Source organism: Brettanomyces bruxellensis, chromosome 5 (genome assembly GCF_011074885.1).
Source record: "Brettanomyces bruxellensis chromosome 5, complete sequence".
Lineage (NCBI taxonomy): Eukaryota > Fungi > Ascomycota > Pichiomycetes > Pichiales > Pichiaceae > Brettanomyces > Brettanomyces bruxellensis.
In genome coordinates, this window is record NC_054686.1 from 879,301 (window position 1) to 901,684 (window position 22,384).

General features: G+C 38.3%; 8 protein-coding genes across 8 annotated transcripts; 1 reads left to right on the forward strand and 7 right to left on the reverse strand.

Annotated features, from left to right (window-relative positions):
- Window positions 1-377: 377 nt before the first annotated feature.
- Window positions 378-1,586, reverse strand: BRETT_004416 (uncharacterized protein; the record flags this gene model as incomplete). Its single annotated transcript, XM_041282912.1, has 1 exon — window positions 378-1,586. The coding sequence occupies one exon, from the start codon at window positions 1,584-1,586 to the stop codon at window positions 378-380; it is 1,209 nt and encodes a 402-aa protein (XP_041135688.1).
- A 310-nt stretch (window positions 1,587-1,896) lies between these two features.
- On the reverse strand, window positions 1,897-3,321 carry MET17 (Homocysteine synthase; the record flags this gene model as incomplete). The annotated part of the gene is made up of 2 exons (XM_041282913.1): window positions 1,897-3,233; window positions 3,312-3,321. 2 exons carry the CDS (start codon window positions 3,319-3,321, stop codon window positions 1,897-1,899), a joined length of 1,347 nt encoding a protein of 448 aa, XP_041135689.1.
- Window positions 3,322-4,331: 1,010 nt separating this feature from the next.
- Window positions 4,332-6,067, reverse strand: BRETT_004418 (uncharacterized protein; the record flags this gene model as incomplete). Its single annotated transcript, XM_041282914.1, has 2 exons — window positions 4,332-5,936; window positions 6,002-6,067. 2 exons carry the CDS (start codon window positions 6,065-6,067, stop codon window positions 4,332-4,334), a joined length of 1,671 nt encoding a protein of 556 aa, XP_041135690.1.
- Window positions 6,068-6,482: 415 nt separating this feature from the next.
- BRETT_004419 (uncharacterized protein) lies at window positions 6,483-8,813 on the reverse strand (the record flags this gene model as incomplete). Its single annotated transcript, XM_041282915.1, has 1 exon — window positions 6,483-8,813. The coding sequence occupies one exon, from the start codon at window positions 8,811-8,813 to the stop codon at window positions 6,483-6,485; it is 2,331 nt and encodes a 776-aa protein (XP_041135691.1).
- A 946-nt stretch (window positions 8,814-9,759) lies between these two features.
- Window positions 9,760-12,849, reverse strand: BRETT_004420 (uncharacterized protein; the record flags this gene model as incomplete). The annotated part of the gene is made up of 1 exon (XM_041282916.1): window positions 9,760-12,849. One exon carries the CDS (start codon window positions 12,847-12,849, stop codon window positions 9,760-9,762), a length of 3,090 nt encoding a protein of 1,029 aa, XP_041135692.1.
- A 1,334-nt stretch (window positions 12,850-14,183) lies between these two features.
- Window positions 14,184-14,957, reverse strand: BRETT_004421 (uncharacterized protein; the record flags this gene model as incomplete). The annotated part of the gene is made up of 1 exon (XM_041282917.1): window positions 14,184-14,957. One exon carries the CDS (start codon window positions 14,955-14,957, stop codon window positions 14,184-14,186), a length of 774 nt encoding a protein of 257 aa, XP_041135693.1.
- A 1,719-nt stretch (window positions 14,958-16,676) lies between these two features.
- BRETT_004422 (uncharacterized protein) lies at window positions 16,677-18,056 on the forward strand (the record flags this gene model as incomplete). The annotated part of the gene is made up of 1 exon (XM_041282918.1): window positions 16,677-18,056. One exon carries the CDS (start codon window positions 16,677-16,679, stop codon window positions 18,054-18,056), a length of 1,380 nt encoding a protein of 459 aa, XP_041135694.1.
- Window positions 18,057-19,893: 1,837 nt separating this feature from the next.
- On the reverse strand, window positions 19,894-22,380 carry BRETT_004423 (uncharacterized protein; the record flags this gene model as incomplete). The annotated part of the gene is made up of 1 exon (XM_041282919.1): window positions 19,894-22,380. The coding sequence occupies one exon, from the start codon at window positions 22,378-22,380 to the stop codon at window positions 19,894-19,896; it is 2,487 nt and encodes an 828-aa protein (XP_041135695.1).
- Between the last annotated feature and the right edge of the window lie 4 nt (window positions 22,381-22,384).

The following is a 22,384-nucleotide window of genomic DNA, read 5'->3' on the forward strand; positions in this document are numbered from 1 at the left end:
ATACTTCCTTACCATTCCTGAATATACAGCATTATTTGCTTCCAGATTCCTTCCTTTTCCTAAATATGCAGCATTTTTTTCATTTACATTTATATTGCTTCCTATTCCTGAATATATAGCATTCTTTTCATTCACATTCATATTTCCTATTCCTGAATATACATACCACCATACGCATTACATACAGTATTTTTCCTAGATTTTTCCTATTCCCATACAGCATTATTTGCTTCCAGATTTCGTACCATTCCTAAATATACAGTTTTCTTCCATGCATTATCTCAGATTCCTTCATTCCTAAATATGCCGCTATATGCATTACTGTACTTCATACAGCATTTTCTATAGATTTCTTCCTATTCCTATACACCCTTCCTTCAATAATATTTCCTCTCACTAAACTCCTTCCCACCAAGACACGTGGGCCGGAACTGCTTTGTCTTGGAAACCGGAACTGCCATCCCTCCTGGTAGACTATCCGAAGAAAAAAGATGCTTCTCCTCAATTTCCTCCATCTTCGGCACTTCATCGAAGTTAAGAGTCGTGTTCATCTTCTCAAATCGCACATACATTACTCTCAAAAGCTTAACTGTTTCAGTGAGAGTCCGTTGTAAAGCACCCGGTAGATGCCTCTTAAAATTCTTCCTGAGTATCACTTCATCTCGCCACAGTTTCGACTCTCGAATTTTCGAACCAGAAAGTACCTTCCTACTTCGTATGCCAAGCCTTGCCTTTGTCTTGCTTTGCTCAGATGCTGCAAGTATTCCATACTCCGTAAGCGCCAATGCAACACCCATCTTGTTCTGCCCGTATTCGTTAAGCGCCGAGTAGTAGCACAAGAGAACCTCCAAAAATTTCTTGTAGCATCCATACGGCATCTCCCAATGCATTGGGCTCGATGAGCTCTCGAGCTTCACAGCCTCGTTATAGATGAAAACCAGTATACGGATGAATATCGCATTGGAACGGGATGCACTTTGCAAAATATCATCGTCTGTGTTCAAATTCTCGTACTGCGTTTCGATATTTCTCATCACCACAGTTATTTGCAGCAGTATGGAATTCAAGTGCTCAACGTAAAGAATGTTGTCTGAGTGAGGAGCAGCTGTAATGTATGGCTTGAATGCCTGAGTAAGAGATGAGGACTGTTGCAAGCAATTCACCGCCTTCTTCCATACCAGGTCGCCGATCCGACTATCGCCCTCTTTAGAAATCGTATTAAGTGCTATCTGATGGTAAATCAACCCGGATGAAACGATTAGCGTGCACAATTCATCGTATAGACTCCATGAGGATGAACTTTGAGGAATCGGGTAATCGGACCAAGGGCAGGCTTTTGATTTCTCATCATTCACTAAAAGAACAGTTTTGGCATTCTCGACAAGCTCAGAAAGTGAATTGAGCTCGGACCCGCTTTGTTTGTACACAAATGAGCATATTTGTTCCAAGTAGTCGTACATCAAGTTCGAAGCATTCATAAGATTGCCTGGAGCAATTGCCAGACGCGTGTCTCGAAGATTAACAGAAATGTCAGCATTATACAAGATGTTGTTTTTGGGAAATGGGATGTTGTCGAATGAGTCCATCGTAGAGAAAACTATCTGTGGAAGAAAGTGTGAAGAAGGAGTGGGTGGATAAGAAAATGAAGAGAGTGAAGTGGGACGAAAAATAATGAATGCTCGAGCAAATTAGTGACGCGAGTAATAATAATATGACATAATCAATGAATGCATTTTAAGCAAGGGCATAAAAAAAAAGCATGGGTACAAAAAGCAGGAGATACAATAATTCCTACTTACCATAATTTCCACAACTCTACCCTACAATGTTCTACCGAGCTTCGCTCACCTATAATCTAATCGCGTTAAATCCTATGGAATCATGTACAGAGTTAATTTACTTCTTCTGCTCGTCGAAAACAGCATGGAAGGCCTGCTCCAAGTCTGCCTCAAGATCCTCAACGTTCTCGATACCAACAGCACATCTTAGCAAGTCTGGGGTCACACCAGAGGCTAGCTTCTCCTCAGAGCTCAACTGCTCGTGAGTGGTGGTCCATGGGTTGATGACCAAAGACTTGGAGTCACCAACATTAGCCAAGTTACTCCAGATCTTCAAGTGGTCGACAACCTTTGGACCGCTCTCCTTGAACTGGTCGCCCGATGGGTTGGCAACAGGCTTAACACCGAATGACAGAACGGCACCGTAACCGTTGTGAAGGTACTTCTCGGCATTCTTGTGGTAAGGATGGTCTTCCAAGCCGGGATATGACACCCAAGCAACGTATGGAGACTTCTTCAACCACTTGGCCAAGGCCAAGGCGTTCTTAGCATGCTTCTCACCTCTCAAGGCCAAGGTTTCCAAACCGTTGAGCATTAAGAAAGCGGCAAATGGAGAAAGAGTAGGTCCAAGGTCTCTCATCAACTCAACTCTCACATAGGCAATGTAGGCCAAGTCTCCGAACTTCTCGTTCAAGATCTCTCCGTGGTAACCTCCGGAAGGCTTCGAGAACTGTGGGTACTTCTCTGGGTAGTCGGAGAACTTGAAGCCGTTGTCCTTGGTAACGTCTTTGTAGATAACAACACCTCCAATGGCAGTTCCGTGGCCATCGATCCACTTGGTGGCAGAATGCGTAACAACATCTGCACCCAACTCCAATGGGTTGCAGTAGTAGCCACCGGCACCAAAAGTGTTGTCAACGACAACTGCAATACCCTTCGAGTGTGCCCACTCGATGATTGGCTTGAAGTCTGGAACGTTGTACTTTGGATTTCCGATAGATTCCAAGTACACAGCCTTGGTCCGGTCATCGGCCAACTTCTTCATCGACTCGAGGTCGTCACCGTCGGCAAAACGTGGCGAGATGTTGAACCACTTCTCGAAGTTCTTGAAAGCGTTGAAAGTACCACCGTACAAGTAACTGGAGGAAATAATGTTGTCACCGGTGTGTGCGCAACCCAAAACTGCCAACAGCTGGGCACTCAGACCAGACGAAGTGGCAACTGCCTGTGAACCACCTTCCAAAGCGGCCATTCTCTTCTCGAAAGCATCTGTGGTTGGGTTGTTGATTCTGGCATAAATGAAACCTGGTGTTCTCAATCCGAACAAATCAGCTCCGTTCTTTGAGTCCTTGAACACATACGATGATGTAGCGTAAATTGGCACAGCTCTTGCTCTGTTGGCAGATTCTGGCTCTTCCTGTCCAGCTTGGACACATCTGGTGTCGAAATTAAGTCCTGAATGAAATGATGCTTTTTAGTTAGTAAATTGGCCTCAATCGATTGCTGCGGGGAAAAACTGCTCTGTCCACTTACTTTTAGACATTTTGTATATACAATATATTAGTTGATTGAGACCGAAAAGGTGCTTGGTGAAGCTTGTCTAGAAATGGTCAAAAAACATGTGTTGCTCTCCCAAGTGGGAAATTTCTGTCTCTTTTTATATCGTACATTTTTCACTTCGAGACATCTGTTATTTTCTTTTGCGTCGAAAATGACAAAGAGTCATTTTTGTCTCCACAAAGCACATTGGACGAATAAAGAAGCGTTGCCAGATTTCCATGATGTCCGTGGCATGCCAAATTATGCAATGACACGTGATGTATGCTCTTAAAATGCCACTCTCCGCGATCACCGGATGTCAGGTGCCACGGGGAACAATAAATATTTTTAGTATTTCAATGCTGAAAAAATATGGAAACTCGTTTTTTTTTCAAATTACTCGCGACCTTGATGGTGTCATTGGAACAGGATTTCCTGAAATTTTTATTTGAAAGCACGATTAGTTAATCTCATATCTTCAGTACCATATTGTACAAACCACTTAAATTTATTTTATTTTTCCGCTGTTTTACCATGCTTGAGTTTGAAGCTAAACCTGCTTCCAATCATTTCAGGGTCTAGAGTACTATGCATTGAAAGCATTGCGTACGATTGAAGAATTCTTTGGTTTTACCCTTAATGCCATTTAAATGAAATTTGTGGAATACAATTAAATAAAAACAACTTTTCGAACCAATCGGAATAATCACTTAGCTATTTACAAATCAGATAAACATTAATTGTTTTTTTGACTTCCTACATACGCATCCGGAAAATATGGATTATGGCCCAGCAAATAAATTGTATTCGAAATAAACTTATCAGGGATTCATAGCTTTTGAATAGGTAATATAACAGAAAAAGCCAAGTCCTATCAATAAAGAAAGGCACACATCAGTAGAAAATAATATAGAGCAACATCTTTAACAACACTTCCCGGTAACAAAAGGGGTAAAATTACCACTTTAATAGTTGAAACACGACATCAAACTCACAAAAACTAATGGTCAACCTTCAAATGAGAATAACCACCATAAATGTTATCAAACCAATAAAGATGAATCCTGAAGTGGTAAGTGTTGAGGCAGTTGAAGGGAATTTCATCATTACTGAAGTAGCGTTTCTCCACAAAAAAATGGTTGTAGTAAAGATTTGGCAATCATCAAAGCTTGAGGTCTCCGAGGAAGTCGAGTTGACTGCGGTAATCAATTCTGTAAGAGACAAAGAAGAATCATAAGTATTCTGAGAATCGATATCGGAAATTGTGGTAGAGGTTGTATTTTTCCACTCAGTCAAATAATTTGCTCTTGTAGTGACAGCACCACCCGTGGAAGAAATGCCACTCACAAATTCACTAGAAAAGTAATATTTTGGGTAACTGGTCACTGTAACATATGTGCTTCCTTGTGAGTCGCAAGTAGTGATTGTGACAGTGGTGTAAAGGGTATCAGAATCATATGACGTTTTTGGAGGCGATAAAGCAGCTGAGGATTCACCTATTTTTGTGTGAGATATTTCTTCGGTTGATTTCAAAATTGCAGAGGACTTAGTGACAAGGTAACTTTCAATGGTACTGTGTGATGCAGAAACAAAAATTTCTGTACTTGTCGAACTAGTTGTTGGACAATCTGTTGTAGTAACAGTTTTGGTCCCGGCTGCATCTGTAACAGACTCAAAAGTAGCCGATGTTGTGTCCAAGAAAGAATCAGAAGTAGCAATTGGTAAGTTTCCAAAAGAGATGGTATCAGCGGTACTTGTATACTTGTAGGTGCCAGCACTTGTTGAATAGGAAGTTACTGTGATGACAATTGTGTACGTAATTGTACCCTCACAACTTGTGGTGGTAAAAGTGGTAACATCCAAATCAGGGGATATAAATGATGACACAGTAAAGATGTCATTGGTACTGATCTGAGTTGATATACCTGAAGAATATGAATCAGAGAAAAAAGTGGTAAGAACCTGTGAGTCTGTAGTAGCCAAGGTGAAGGTAACAAATGATGAAGATGTTATGGAGGAAGACGAAGTACCAGAAGTATCTGTGGTGGAAGGTGTAGTTGGAATAAACGTTGATGTTGAAAGTTCGGTAGGGTTAGAAGAAGAGAATGTGGAAGAAGCGAAGGATGTTGAAACGGTTGATGAAGTTGAAGGGGTTGAAAAAGTTGAGGAAGTTGAGGGAGTCGAGGAAGCTGAGGAAGTAGACAATGTGGAAGGAGTTGATAAAGTTGAAATGGTTGAAGGAGTTGAGAAAATTTGTGAGGACGAAGAAGATGTTGTTGTTGAAGAAATCAAAGTTGATGATATTGAAGTTGTTGATGAAGTGGAAAGGGTCAAAGTAGTTGATGAAGTGGAAGTGGATGATGAGATGGATGAAGTAGAAGTTGTTGATGAAGTAGATGAAGTAGATGAAGTAGATGAAGTAGATGAAGTAGATGAAGTAGATGAAGTAGATGAAGTAGATGAAGTAGATGAAGTAGATGAAGTAGATGAAGTAGATGAAGTAGATGAAGTAGATGAAGTAGATGAAGTTGAGGTTGAGGTTGTAGTCACAACAGAAAGTGTTCCCTCAAGAGACTCCGGTGTTGTTATTAAACTAGCTCCCGGAAAATCTGGATTCCACTAAACAAAAAAAAATTCATGTTAGTACTTAAACTGTGCAGTATGATTTAAAATATTCAACCTACCCTTGTGCTGTAAGCAATGACATTATTAGTCAAAAGAAGAGCATAGACTATGAAGAGGCGCAACATTTTAATGTCTAAATGTTGGTTGCGGTAATTTGGCATTCCTTAGACCAATGCCAGCAAAAACAAACTACTTATAAAGTTAATAATATTATTTATGAATGAAGCAGGTAAATCCATCCTTTTATATTAGAAAAATTTAAAGGGGATTCGAAGATAGGAGGGCAATCAAAAATTTCCTTAAATGGTAATTCCCTCTCAATGTGAAGATTTGTTAAAAAATATTTCTCTTATTCGAAAACTCCCCTTTAAATCGTATCCCCACAAAATGCACAATTACATTCCTTTTTTTACTGAGTTAAGAGACACATTATTTTCTCTGAGCGTACGTACCTTCCCTATAAAAAAGCGTGCCCATAAGTAAGCAGCTCGAAACGGTGAATTTAAGAAGTGTTATATTGTACATAGAAAATAGTTTATATCAATTAGCGTCCAGTTCATCGTCCTTCGTGCTATCATCAGATAAGCAAACATTGTCAAAATCTAGGTGACACTTTTCACAAAGAACTTCCATAATATCTTCCCAGTTTAAAATATTGACTATTTCGGATCCAGAATCGTTACATGCTTCTTTTGTGTTAATCTCTATCAAGACACTTTGAATTCCAGCCGACTTAAAATTATCAAGGGCAGAATCCGAAAGTATGACCAACATAGTTTTGCCGATCTTCCACTTGTCAATTGCAGATTCAACAAGATTCATGATAGTTCTTTTGTCTTCATTCTTGCGATTTGAGTCCATAGCTTTAAGATTAGTTTGCATCCTGAGAATTTTCGCCTTGAGCTGGGCTGCATTATCCTCAAAATCTTTCTTCCCAAAATGTACCACATTTTCACACATACTATCCCATGTGGGAAGATCTATGGAAGAAAATATCGCAGCAGTATTTATGTTCAATATATCAAAGCAGCGGAAAATGTTCACAATAGATATAAATGATTTTTTTGTTCGCATATCCATTTCATTTATCAGCACCACGATATTATCCGGTGTGTCATCATTATTAATCGCAGAAAATGTGTACTCATAAATATTTTTGTTTATTTTTGGGGAATTCCGGAGGGGAATTGTAGTTGGCACCTCATCCGTTTTCATTTTTTCCAAGATAGGTTTGAATTCATCCTCGGAGACAGTTGATGTCAATAAATCTAACCCAAATAAAGCCTTGTTATTCTCAAGTGCGTTCCTCCATTTAGAAATGAGTCCAGGATAATCACTCTTTAAATTGACAGACAATAAATTTCTTTGGCCCCCTGAGATCGACAACTCAGAATCGGAAACAGCCTTTATGCGAATTAAAGGCGTGATCGGTTCTAAAGCGAACAAAGCTTTTCGAGGCTCCAAGAATACAAGCATATGTTTAAAAAAGTAGCAATACCATTGTAAAAAGTTCCTTTGATTCTCAAATCTAAAGGATATTTTGTCAAATAGACGAAGGGATCCAAAGGAGTCTAGGAGGCTTCGCGTTAAAATGAGATCTTCATTTAGTGAATTCACATCCTGATCTTCAACCATCGTGTTTAACTCTGTAATAAATTTCTTCCGGAGATCTTCAACATCATACATTAAGACCCAGTCAGGAGGTACCGGTAATATCTCTTCACGAAGCTTAGAATCCAATTTGAAAGATGTATTGGAGCCAGGAGAAGAATTTGATGATAAAGAATTCACAGATGATGCTACCATTGATGAAATTCCATCGCCAGCAACTTGAACAGGGCTATAGTCAATTTTTGCACCTGTGGATTTCCCAAGAAGCTTCTGTAATAAATTGGTTTTGGGATAAAGTAAAATCTGTACTCCAAGCCTATCTTTGATCTCTGAGTCTCTGGGCACTGCAATTGTACCATTATTGCACTTCGGACACTTTGGATATGAATTATTTCGCATAACAGCCTCATCTATAGGTGAACTGGAGAGTGATGTATCAGTTGAGTCCTGCAAACTCATATTTTTTAATTCCATCTCGAGCAAAAGACATTGCTCATGAACTTGGTGTTCACAGGAAAGATCAATAACTTGCTCTTTTCCTTCAATGGAGAGTGTATCATAGAGAGGGAGCCCACAGAAAATGCATGCATCACCGTCTTTAGTCGTCTGGTGCCTTCTTTTGGGTTTTTCTTGATTTGGACCAATGTATGGTGGAACAGAATTTGTCTGTGAAGACTCATTAAACAAAAATCTTGAATTTACCGCAGGCGTTTGTAACGTTTCATTATCTGTAATACTTCTTTCAGGAGATTTTGACATGTCTGATTCTGGGATAACATTTGGAAGAGAAGAATGCGGCTTATTTGGACGAATAACATGTACTTCAGGCATTGTATGTGTCTGTGCGGGTCCAGAAGTTTTGAACTTGCTCCTCAATTCAGCAAATTTCTTCCTTGTGTATCCATTTAACTTCGTACTCTTTATCTTCAGTGGAAAATGAGACTTGTCCTTCATGGATGAGGTAGCTTGAAAGTAGTGTGACCTGTTTCTTAGTGCCTTTTCAGACGGTTTTCTGGATGCATTTATAGTTGCAATTGCCCTTTCATGAAATCCACCTTTGGGCATCGGAATCAGGCTATCTTCCAATAAATTATGTGCACTATGCCGAATTCCGGTAAGTCTTGGTGGAACTTTTTTGGTTGTCTTTGTTGAACATTCCCTACCAAGTGTAGAACCCAACTGCTCGATGGTTGATGAATCAAGAAGACCATAAGATTTTAGTATGAGCTCTTCATTATACGGATTGGATCCAGCACCCATGGAGACTTTTTTTCCGTCGAGAATACGTGAACGAATTGTGAGATGTCGAGAAAGGATGAATTAAGGATGATAGTAACTCTTCAGTTAGATCGGATATCTGATATTTATCTTTCTTTTAAAATTTCGTCATACAGCCTGCCGAATCTAACAACTTTTCCTAATTTACTGATCACTTAAACTGTATGCCGACCGCTTAAACATCTACTTTAACCATATATTCAAATATAATCGACGCACGATAGCCCGCACATTTCCATATTTCTATTAGATAAGGATTTTTCAGTTAATGTGAGCAGAAGTGTTTCAGATTTTATTTCTGGTTCATTTCCATTATTATTCTGAATGCTGGTTAGTGCATTATTTCTAGGTACCAATTAGTGCGGATTTGATCGGAAGGAGACCAAGACCTGGGGTTGGGGGCCAGGACAAAAAAGTACAAAATTAAAATTTTGAAATTTCTTATTAATCGGGTCAGGCTACCATGATGATTGCTGGTGGTGACGTCATAAAAAAGTGAATTTCCGAAAAAGTGAACAGCCGGATAGCACAGTTACCGACTTTATATTGAGGATAAATCCTGTTGAATCCATTTCGGGGCGGACAAACGTTGTATTATCTTTTTTTTTTTAAATAAAAACTACTTCTTTTGAATTATGCTTTAATGTCGCCTGCTCAGTTAATACTAGTACAAAATGCTAATCCCTTACATACAACTTTCTCAGAATGTATCGAGTGCCATTTGGTTATATTCGCATATGATGCGGGACATTTGCTAATTTTGAGCGTACAAAACTTGAAAGTTACAGAAGGCGGTAACTATTAAGGTTCGGCGTGTCAAATTAAAGTGCACGATAACAATATACAGAATAATACTAGAAAAGGCAATAAGATCTATCTCTAAAACGGTGTTAATACTAAATTCGTTATAACATTTATTTAAGTGGCTTTATGCGAGCGAACTATTGGTGGACACCCGTTCAACATCATACTTATCATTAGAAATAACCGTGACGGTGGAATTACTATCTTGTCTTATAAATTCAGCCGGCTCACTCATTGCAGACTGACTGTCAACACTATTACGTTGCTGCTGGCCCGCTGCCGAGACATAACCAAAATTTAAAGGATTCTGAACGGCAAATGGATCATCGAGGTCGAAACCAAGAAGTGGATCCACGGTAAATGTTGCAACCGGTTGTTCTTGCTTGGATGATGTCTGCATGCTTGATGGGGGTGGATAAAACGGCTGTGTTGAATTATAATAGTCCATGTTGTAGTTTGACAACGGTACTTGGGGTTTAGAGGTTGCATAAAAGCTGTTGGCCGTCGTTCTTGAAGTATCAGGATTCTCGGTTTCTGAATCAGCGTTATTTTGAACTGACTGCTTTCCTTTAAAGTATGCCGTTTCCTTGGCTTCAGATGGGACTGCATTTAGTAATGAGTTTAGACTTAAGAGCGATCCAAAATGACCCTGCGATCCGCAAAGGTTGTTACCGATGGACATGGAATGGTCATTAGATGTTAGTGAGGGAACACCATGTGCCAACATACTTATTTCTTGTTGTTGCTGTTGTTGCTGTCGTTGTTGCTCTGATTGCCGCTCCATAATGCCTGGCTCTTGAATTACAGCATACTTGGACTGGTACGGGCTGTTCGAAACAAGATGATGCACAGTATTATCATATTGACCATCACTAAGCACTTCCTCCTTCAGTTGGGAATTTTGCCTCTCTCTTTCCATGTGTGTCCGGAAGAACGTGTCGCACATATCATTAATATACTGAACTATACGGATAACATTTGGCTTCCAGTTGGTCACACCGACACAGTCGAAAAGCTTCACCAAATGCTGCCTGATAATCCCAATATCACCGTAATAAGGACTCAACTTAGCATACCCAAGGTGCATCAAAGTGTACATGACAATTAAGGTCTGGTAGAGGAAGACATAGAAGAACGGGTACATTCGTTGGAATGCAGGTCCCCCCTGCTTCTTAATAGTCAATTCCATCAAATCCTGGGTATGCTCAAGCACTCTGAGAATAGAATCAAGGCAGCTTTCAAGTGACTTCGTGTACTTGGCCATGAAGTGTTGGTTGAACTTGGCTCTGTTAGCATCTAACATTATCAAGTCACACAACGTGTCTCCATCCTCTAACACCATACACCACGGTTCCTCTTCACTATGAAGAGGACATGGACGAAGAATCGTGAATCTAATGTCCAATGGACACTCGCTTAACAATTTGGCCACCTTCTTCTGCTGCAAAGTTCCTTGGAATTGTGGATTAGTCAATGCTTGACGATCATCAGCAGAAGTAATGTTCTTCAGCTGCTTATTACTGTCATCACTAACCGGACTATCACCTGCTGGACTCTGGACAATATTGCTTACACTTGTCCATTCAGCTTGATGGCCAATACGCCCCAATGCAAGCCTAGTACTTTGAGACTTATCAATTACTGGAAGTGTGATATAAGCAGCTTTTCCTGGCTGCCGGCTCTTCATGTTTCTCATTATTCTTGTGTCAATAAGGATTTTCTCGTAGATGAGAACCTCATTCACAAACATCTCATCTATTCCTAAGACGGTGTTTTCGTCGATTGGAAGTTTATAAGAGTCAATCAAAACACTGGTTGATTTTTTAACAAGATCTGCAAGTGCAATTTTATAGTTCAACCTAATCTCATAATTCTTCAAAAGAGGCTGGAAGTTGAATGTGACCGGGTTTGGCCTCCCGAGCACCGAACACAGTGTTGCGGATATGAAGTTGATAATGAGCCACAAAGAAGTTTTCGGGTTTCTTATGATAATATCGCCAGCCTTTTCACAGTGTGCCGATTTCAATGCCTTCACTATGGATTCATCATACACGTGGAGACCTAATGAGTAAGCAGATCCGACCAGATGGAAAAGAAGATGCCAACTCTTTTCAATTTCGCCATTAAAGAACAAATCCTCGCACTCCAAAACATAGGCCCGCAAACTAGTGGTTGTTTCCAACTGTATGCCTCTCTTCAAGTTTTTATATTGTTTGTAGAGAGACTCTCGGTTCTGCCGGTAGCTGAGACCATACTTGGTTAAAAGTGGATCACTTGGAGGAATCGATCTTAGTGACACGATCATGATCATGATGGCGAGCAAAAGTTGATCATCATCACCCCGGTTCCACACCTTGATCTCCTCATACTTGTCAAATAGGTCTAGTATTGGCTTTGGTGAAATATAGTTCATGTAGTGAACTTTCAGATGGAAGAATTTCTTGATCAACCCAGTAATGGCCTCCATATTTTCCTTTGCAGCGACTCTTCGTGCTTTAGCTGAGTTGATCTTAGGCTTCACAAGTTCAGGGAGGGTACGCTTTTGCTTTATTTGTCTTTTGACGCGCACAAAGTCATCAAATTCACTGATTTCATTTCGGCTCATGGATGATTTCATCATATACCTCGTTGAGTTCGGGCCATAATATATCGCAGATGAGTCTATTTGCTGTGAATGCTGTTGATCCTTACAGTTTGTGGCCGACGACTTCGGATCATCGACATTCTCTTCATCATTTTCACACTCATCATCACTATTCTCGCTTATCACATCATATTTCTCGTGTTCACTCATGAATTTCTTCATCTTTTTTCTCTGGCGTCTACCTCTGAGTCGGAGATCACGTATCTTCAGTCTTAAAATCTCGTTCTCCTTATACAATTTTGATATTGAATCTGTGTCACCCTCAATCTTGACTCTCTTCGAACTTTCAAGCTGATTGTTCTCGACATCGTGCTTATGAATTTTCAGCATTTTTTCTTTGGCCCTTCCATCAGTGATTGTATTATCATTTGGTTTGTTGTCAGCAATATGATCAGGTTTACCACTTAAACAGTTTGGAGGTATTCCGTCAACAACTAGTTGGCTCACCCCGAGTGATCGAAACTTTGATGGATACTCACATTTCTTGCTTTTCACCATGCATTGGTTGCAGGGAACCATCTTGTTGCACTTGATCTTTCTCCTCCTACATTCCGTGCAGCTGATTGGCATCATTGTGTGATGATACGAACAGCAAATTTCCATGAAATTGAAACAAGTATCCACTATATGTTAACGTTGGATGGATATTTAGGGAAAAATGAAAACGAAGGAACAGGCAACGAGACTGAATAACACTGGTATGTTCAAATTTCCAGTTCTTCTTTGCAATAAGTCGAAATCTTTGAAGGTGCAAGCAAATATACTGTAAAAGTGCAACAAGAACGCCCTTCTTTCACGGAAGAAAACGAACGGGCTTGTTAATATGTTGATTCCACTTTGCTAGCATAACCATATTGGTCAGCGTGACGTTTCAAAAGAAAAAAAGCCAAACCCCTAAAAAATAAAGAAAAAATAGGAAATATGACCGGAGAAATCATAACATTGAGGCCGCTATTATTAATTCATGAATACGTTTTTTTTTTTGCGTCGCCATATGGTCGAATTTGGAATAAAATCAGTTCTCCTATTACGAGGCGCTAAAAAATTTGGAAGAAAAGAAGATGCGGGGTCCTGGAAAATTTAATTTTTTCAGACGATCAGGTGAAAGCATTATTTTAGTACACGGCCAAAATGGTGGCAAGCACAAGAATAAATCAAGCAAAAGACTACATGGATTCCTAAAACATTTGCTTACTGCAGGAAAAATCACTGTAAGGACATTTGTAATCATACTCCTAAAATGTTTACTGCCGAAACGTGCTGCTGTCCTGCATTAAGAGCCTTATTTCAACTTTCGCCGATTTTAAAATCACCGCCCCACATAAAGGAAAATCAATAAAGTATGAACCAATTACATTCGGAATTCTTGCTCACCTATTTTTCCCCACGGGGTAAAACAGGGAAAAATCACGGCATTGTCAATAGCATTGAGCCTGGTAAATTTGCATTATCCATATTTACCCAGAGGACCAAAACAGCCCGAATTTTTTTTTTCATTCATTTCTAGCGGCGGTAAAACGGGAATCTTAATTTTCTCCTTGGCTAACCGAGCTGTGTGTAATTTAAGTCATTCAAAAGCTAGCAGCATTAACATACATCCTTTTTTTCCAGTTCGTCAATCTTTTTTTCGTTTGGTGTGTCAGAACTCACCAAGGATCTTTCACCAACAATTCGGAAGCGGTGAATTACCGGTTGAGCCGGTCATTCCTCCGAGATACTCCCACTAATTGGCTTCTATGCATCGGGAAAACTTGACTACCACGGCACTACTGGATTTTGTGATTCATAAATTACAATTCTATTCTATAATTCCTATAAATTTCCATAATAACCGATCCTCAACAGATTATATATGCAGGTGCCGTTAGAGTTCATATATACCGTCATTTATGTTGTGCTTCCACTTATTGGTGCAGAGATGAGATACCCTCGAATAGATGCATGTTGTCGATGCGGAATTCCGAAAGCTTGAGCTTGTATCCATACACAACATCATAGTCATACGGACTTCTTGGTGGTATTTCGCCCTCACTTTCGAGTGTATACTCCACATTGAACTTTCCCCCGCTTAGCGACAATGTCCCTTTCGGGTTTTTGTCTTCTTCATCGAGTACGATCGTCCCGTGCGTTTCCAAAGCAGGTGTAGATGCGTCGATAGACCTGGCGTACAAACTTAAATGGAGCTGAATGTACTTAACACCTTCAGATATTACCAAATGTATAAAAGGCTGCTCTGATTCTACCTGATTATTGGTATTTGTTTTCTGTTCCCCTTTTTCTGCCTTGAATGTTTTGTCCGACAACACGTCACGTGTTCCTGTGAGCTGTAGCCCATATAGATATGAATCATGATACCTCACATTCCCTTTTTTATCATATTTTTGTAACACTTCTTGCGACTTCTTACCGATATTTCGGCTTCCAATTTCTGTGCAGCATTTGGTCTTATATAGTTCAGCCCTTATATTTTCCTGTTGCGGTGTGAAGACGCTGAGCTCAAACTGGTGATTAGAGAAGATAGACTCGAGATTTTCCCTTATGGCACTGTCACAATATATTCTATAATTTTCGTTTATAGCCATAAACGATTTTAGAGATCCCACATCGCATCTTTTCAAAACTTGGAACTGAAGCTCTGGTGGTAGTGATGAAAATATTTGTAGACCTCTCTGACTCATTTTCAGCGTTCTTTTTGTCCTTATAAATCTGTAAGAAAGAAGGTTATATCTGTCTTAGGAACGAATACCTTTTATATCTATAACAAAACCCATGAAATTCTATAAGTAAAAAAGATATTATTCAGGAACATATCTAACGCTTAAACAACTTTCGAAGGCAAGCTGATGTCCATAAGAACATGATGCCAGGTGGAAATGCTTCCATATATATTACTTCTCCTAGAAGGGAAATTTCGTAGATGTTCGGGTGCACAGATCATTAAAAAAATTTTTAATCATACAGAATTTTTCGCTTTCTTAGTATTTACACATTCATTTTATCCGGTTTAATCAGTGAACGTCCAAACATTTAACCTGAATATGACTCTATAAGCTAGATCCGCATTCTTATAACAAGATACCTTATAAAAAATGCTTTTTTCAAATATTTGCTCGTACCTTCTGAAGTATTTCGGTAATCATGTTTCTTTGCGATATTTCATCCCACCCGGAAAGAAGTCACTTGACTCTCAAGAAGAAATTGCTAAATTTCCGGTTTCCTACGCGCGCGTATGCCATTCGAATTTAATCGGTACACTAAAACTAGTGTATGCACGGATGTGTAATTTTGCAGTAATGCTCCTACAAAACCTTGATCATTCAGCGGGACGGTCAGGTTATATTATAGTAGTGAAATATAAGAATTACGGAATACTTAGAAATGTTATGATAACATTGTAAACTTGAAAGCATTGATTTCAGATTTATTATTTTTTCCTTAAATGACTTTTTTTGAGAAACCAGTGTCCCTACTCATCATATTGTTTAGCACTTGGCAAGAAATCAAAATAAGAATCCAAAAATATATGTCCAAGTTAGCTATATTTGAAGTTTTCTTTGCAAGATGCCGTTAAAGCAGACAACTTGTGATTATTGCCATATTAATTTAGAGCCATTAGAGAGAGTCTAATACCACTCGCCGTTTTACTTTAAATAATAAGGCATGATCATTGTTAGATGAACTTTGAAGATATATACTAGGGAGTTTTATAGAGTACCACTTCATCATTTACATCTCTTACTCAATTTTTTTTATCCGGAGAACAGGTTAGTCAAAAATGACACATAACTGATATTTGCATGGACATTGAACCCCAAGAACTTGCATTTTCTTTTCGTCCTGTTTGGTTTTAATTTGGAACATATAATTTAAATAAATTGGAATATTTTAGTTAATTGGTTTAAGTGTGACGCCGATTACTTTATGAAGTTTTTGTTATAACTAGTATTGAGTGTTTTTAAGACTCAAGAAAGGAAAAGTATAAAAGTAAGAAGAACTAAGTAAGAAAGTATAATGAACGGGATAAAAAGGGGAAATGCACATGCTTAAATACCTTTGATCCTTATGAGTGAGATTTTCTTGGGCATAAACAAGGCAGGGCAGCCTCATGTAGACGCGACTGTCGACGCATCTATTACATAAATTGTATTGTATTAGTAATCTGGTTAAAAAAATTCCTAGTTGGGATTTCTTATTTTCAGGAGTATCGGTAATTATTCAAGCATTAAAACTAAAACTCATGGTTAAAAAAAAAATAGATTGGTAGTTGCAATCAAAAGACTCTCCTTACAAAAGCATGTCTTAAATGTGATCATTTGAGCATAGAATGTCCAATAAGGATTTATTGTGTTTATCTAGTGCCAGTTAGAATTTATTTTGCAGTAAAATATATAGAAAGCATGGTATTCACAGAAGACGATACAAACTTCGAAAGTGCCGACAGAAAGGCTTTACTTAATGATGATATTCCAGATAAGTTTTCAGGTTGGGGACTTCTTTCTCTTATTGGTTGTTTCCTGTTTAACGTCAATGCTTGGGGATTAGTTAATGCATATGCTCTATATTTACAGGCGTACATTAATGACGATCTTTTTCCAAATCCAAACAAGCTAGAATTCGCTGCAATCGGTGGATTTTTGTTCGGTGGAGGTATTATATTTGGGCCTTTCATGAATTACCTGGTTGGTGTTTTGGGAATGAAGACTGTAATTTTGTTGGGAACTGTCATTCAGTTCGTTGGAGGTTTGTTTGCATCATTTTGCACAAAAATGTGGCAGCTATATTGTACACAGGGTATTTTACAAGGAATAGGAACGGGTCTAATTGTTATTCCTACAATTAACATTATTCCTCAATGGTTTAAAGAGGGACATGATGGTAAAAGAAACTATGCAATGGGAATCACTTGTGCTGGAGCTGGAATTGGTGGTATCGTTTATAATGTTGGAATGGAACCAATACTTCGCCATAATAGCTGGAGATGGGCTCTTAGGACACAAACAATTATGGCTGCTGTTATGAATATCCTATCAATATTTCTTATCCGTACGAGGTCAAAAAACATCAAACCAATTTACAAATTCTATGATAAGGTTGTCTACAGAACGGTCGGAATTCAAATGATGATGGTTTGGGAAATTTTTACAATGCTAGGATACATGACATTAATGTATAATCTTGGTGATTTTACGAGATCTCTAGGCTATGGAAATAAAGAGGCATCAGTTGTATCCACAATGGTTTCTGTTGGAATTGTTTATGGAAGACCAGTAATTGGGAGAATAGCAGATTACATTGGTCCAATCCACGCTAGCATACTTGCAAGTTGGTTTGTTAGTCTTTGCAGCTTTGCAATGTGGATTTCATGCAAAAATTATGCTACAGCAATTGTTTTTGCTTTGTTTGTGGGATCACTCATGGGTACCATCTGGTTGACGATGGCAACAATAAATGCTGAAATTATCGGGTTACGTAAGTTTGGTATTGGAATGTCCATATCTTGGATTGCGGTTGGTGGCACTGGACTAGTCTCACCTGTTATTGGAATGGCACTTAAGGGAGATGGTCCAACAAATAGAATACAATACCAACATCCGGCTATATTTGTTGGACTTTGTTACTTTGGAGCAGGATTATCATTATGCATTTTAAGAGGATGGATTATTGCACGAAATAAGCATGCCGATAATTGTGACACCGAAGATGAAAGACTCCGTGTCAAGGTTTCAATTCATGATGCAATAATTGAAATGCTTAAGTTCAAGGTAGAAAAAGTCTGAACAAAAATTGCTTTTTTTCTTAGGACCAATGCTTTACATAATTACCAAAAAAAGTTTCCCATTGTCTTCCGTAAATGATTTTTTAAAGACAATGCTGTGTACAAATCTTTTTTTGCATCCAAATGATCATGCGGATTAATGCACATTTAGTTTTTTTCCCCTCTCAGAATTTACAGATTCAACCACTAAGTAGAAGAACGTAGAAAAACAGAAACTATTGATTTAAACAAAACAGAAAAGCAATGGCAAATACAAATAGTAGATATCCAACTTACAAAAAGAAAAGTAACAAAGAAAAAAAAATCGAAGCTGCAGATAACCAAACTTGTTCACAAGACTGCGTTGGATAACTCTAGCAAACAAATTAGGTAAAATCTACTTTCATCATCATCAACGCAACCAATATTTCTTTCCCTAAAAGCTTGTTTTCAATTGCTAAAACCTGAATCAAGGACAAGATAAATAACATCAAACCCTACAAGAATATATCACAATCCTTATAAGTTTTCTGCGACGGACCCTTTTTGATATTACACGAAAATCCTTGTATTCTCTTCAAGTAACTCGTTTCTAAGGAAATCAACATCATAGTCAATTTTAGGTGAAAATAAATTCATTGCTTTAGTAATATCTCTGGCAGAATATGTTGTAGTACATTTGTATAATTAATTATCTTGAATTTCATTTGAGTGTCTCTTTAAACGATATTTTGCGATATAATTGTGATATATCTTTTCTTTTCCTGAATATTTTCATAATCCTGGGGAGGAATGTATATGCTTGTATTTCATCTGCTATATTTTTTTACAGTATCACTTTACCATATTTATTGATCAGAAATGATTCAAAGTTTAGCCAATACACAGGAAAATTACGCTTTTTAATTCCTTTTTATTGATGAGCTGACCAAAGATGAGTGGAGGTAGCGAGAGGGTATTGATCTCCCTGAATTTAGCATAATCACGCACTACGCTTTCAAAATTCTTTCAAAAATATGTGTACCGTACCGATTAATGCTAGGCTATTTGACTTTGCATTAATGACTTCCTTAAATCGGATCGGATGGTGATACGAAACTCGTGGGGGTCTTTTTGTTAAAAGTTTGGGATCTAATTCATGTACAGAACTAATTGTCATGTTGTAGATCCTCGTTTAGGACACATTAATGTCTAATAATTGTCTAATAATTTTGTTAATTCTGAAAGGCTGCGTTACATGTACAGCAATTTCCATATGCTTTTCAGTGCTATTTTGTAAACTCCACGAAGAAAAAGGTTCTATTATGTTGCTTTTGGAACCATTAAAGATCCTTTTTTTATTTTTGGCTTCTCCTCTGGCCTGTAATTTCTTGAATATCAAGAAGTCCTTGCTTTTACTGTGGAATACGATAAGATACACAACTATTTTCAATACAAGCCTCCCTCAAATGTAGTTTAAAAGAAAGTCTTCGGACAAAAAAAATTCAAGTGTATTACAAACATCATTATAAAGCAATTACTCCTTATTTTAAATTTATACTAGATCACATCACTAAGTCCCATGTCTATCAAAAATTTTAAAAATATTCGGGTAAATGCATTAAAGACCATTATTAAATCGGAACCTTTTTGTTATCATTATTATTATACATACAATCTGTATCTATACGATTGCTTGGCTTTCGATAAAGGCATCACAAAAGATCTAATAGCAATAACTCTTGTGCTTGACCAAACTTTTCTGATACCTGTTATACATTGATCATAAGACAAATTATCAAAAAGACCAAAATGCACCTCGAAGTAATCTTCATATTTCATATACTATGATGAGAAAATATGGATATTAATTCTCTTATTCAGAGATGATTTTCGATAATGTATTTGTCCTTTTCCAAAAGCGTATTAAACACACACCAGACAGCCCAATTCCATTGGGCAATCAGATATTTTGGTTTCTTACCATCCTTGGAAATTGTATTCTTGAAGTGTTTCATTAGAGCCTTTTCTTTAGGTGTGCACATTAAAATATAAGCACCATCATGTGGTGATTCTTCACCACATTTAATAAAAGACTTAGCTTTGTTATCAACTGTTTTGCACGACTTAGCTCCGAACATCTTTAAAATCTCACTAATGGTTTGCACCCCGTTTGTATCTGCCGAGACGTTAAAATTAAAGCCACTAAAAAGTGTATTGCTGGAATTATCAATGAGATTTTGAATGGCATGAACTGATCCAAGTTTTGGATTAGCAAATAAAGATTTGGCTTTACGGTCCTTATCAAACCGAATGAGATGACCTAGCTGATACACATTGATATCAGGCTTCACCGCATCAAAGTCGGTAATTCTATGACATATATCGAGCGTGCCTAGAACATCACTCACAAATAATGGTGAAATAATGTATTTAGGGCTCATACTCAGCGCTTTCAGAAATTTCTCAGTCCTGAGAACAGTTGGTGCAATAATGCAATTAACATCCTTTCTTAATGTCTTCAATATTGTAATTCCAACCCTATTCAATTTTTTGTTGTCAGCACTCGTAAGATCCATATCACTACCAGTCATAACTGCTATGACATTATATGCTTTATCATTGACATCATGCTTTGCCTTCTTTTTAGCAGGCTCTTCCTGTGAAGGTGTTTTCGCCCCCCTTTTAACGACTGGACTGCTACTTATTTCAGCATAGCCATCTACTGTCCCATCTGGAATATCAAAAACTGATATTTCCGGAGACTCCTCATTGACAGACGATTGACTCTTTGACGGTTTCAAGTCTCTCTCCTCTGATTTATGATCAATAGTAGGCATCTTTTGTGATTCCTCCTTTGGTACATTTTTAACTTCTGCTGCCTTCCGCTTTTGAAGACCCGTACTAATACTTTTCTTTGGTGTAATGCTTTTATCATCATGAGGTTCGGTTACCCCATTTGTTTCATTCTTAGCTGATTCAACTTTTTGCTTTTCTTCAATCTCGCCAAGCTTGCCTGAAGTACTATTATGCCTTTCTTGTGTATTTTTCACTTCCATGCTCTTCTTGGGTTTACCCAATATAAGCTTTGTGGTACCTATAACGGCTACATCGTTTGAATCACGCGGAAAAACTAAGTACTTGGGATCCGTGTCGGGCATCATAATCCATTTAGCATAAGATTCTTCTAGCCAGAGATGATTAACTCGCTTTATTTTCCATTTCTCGGCAGCTTCGTATTTTCTTCCAAACGATTTTGCAACCAATAAATGCGTATTTTGGGCTTTCAAAGTCTTTGTGAATTTACCACCCATCAATTCTACCAATTTCTGCAAATACATTCTAGCATCACCGGCATAATTTGTAGCAGATGCCATGACATTTTCTATTCCTTTAACTGTGCCTTTGGGAAATGGATAATGAAGCATCTTATCTAATGGCGAAGCCCATCTCCCGTTTAGCATCATCCAAAAGAGCCATTCGACATTTCCAATCTCTTTTGAGCCATCTTCGAGTGCCTCATCATACACAGAGCCATACCGATATAAACAAAGTACACTGCCAGCAGTATTTTTTCGCTCCGGCTCATTAACAAGCTGCCCACCGGAAATAGACTTTACGGCATATTTTAGGGAAGAAACCAACCGTTCTGAACAACCATAATCATCAGAAAGGTAGAAGCATTTTCCATCCAAAAATTGATGCTTACCAGAGACATCAACATTTTCAAAACTAGTTTTATCCCACTCGAGTGCAAAATTGGCTTCCTTTAAACGCTGGGCGCTTGCAATGCTTGCAAATAGCCATTCTGGTGCAACAGTCACGATTGCTGTCCTACGAAGATGCTTATTGTAATCTTTCACAATGCCACAGAGGTCATCTGAAGAATTTGTGGTTATCAAATGTGTTAGGCTGCGAGTAATACCTTCGATATAAACACCACCAAATGTCTTAACAGCAGCTGCAATAACAGTTTTATCACCTTCACAGACAGATGATGAACATGAGATCACGCATCGATTTAAAAAGAGACGACTGTCAACCGCATAACTTCTAACTGATTCCAATTTTCCGTGTGTGGCACTGTCAATAACCCAATCAGATGTGAGTACTGGCATCATCAGTGAATCTGAAGCCATGTCAAAGTTTGGAAATTCGGTTGTGTTAGAGATCACGTGTGTGAACTTGTTCAATATCTGTTCATCTTCTATCAATTCATCGTTTGCTTTTCTCACCGTGATCAAGTTCTCGACGGGCAGTTTCGTACTTTGAGAAATAAGCTGCTTCATATAATCCACTTTCTCTAATTGTAGAGAATCCGACTCTATGACGAGAAGATGAAACCCGTCAAATATTCCAATAGCCATGATA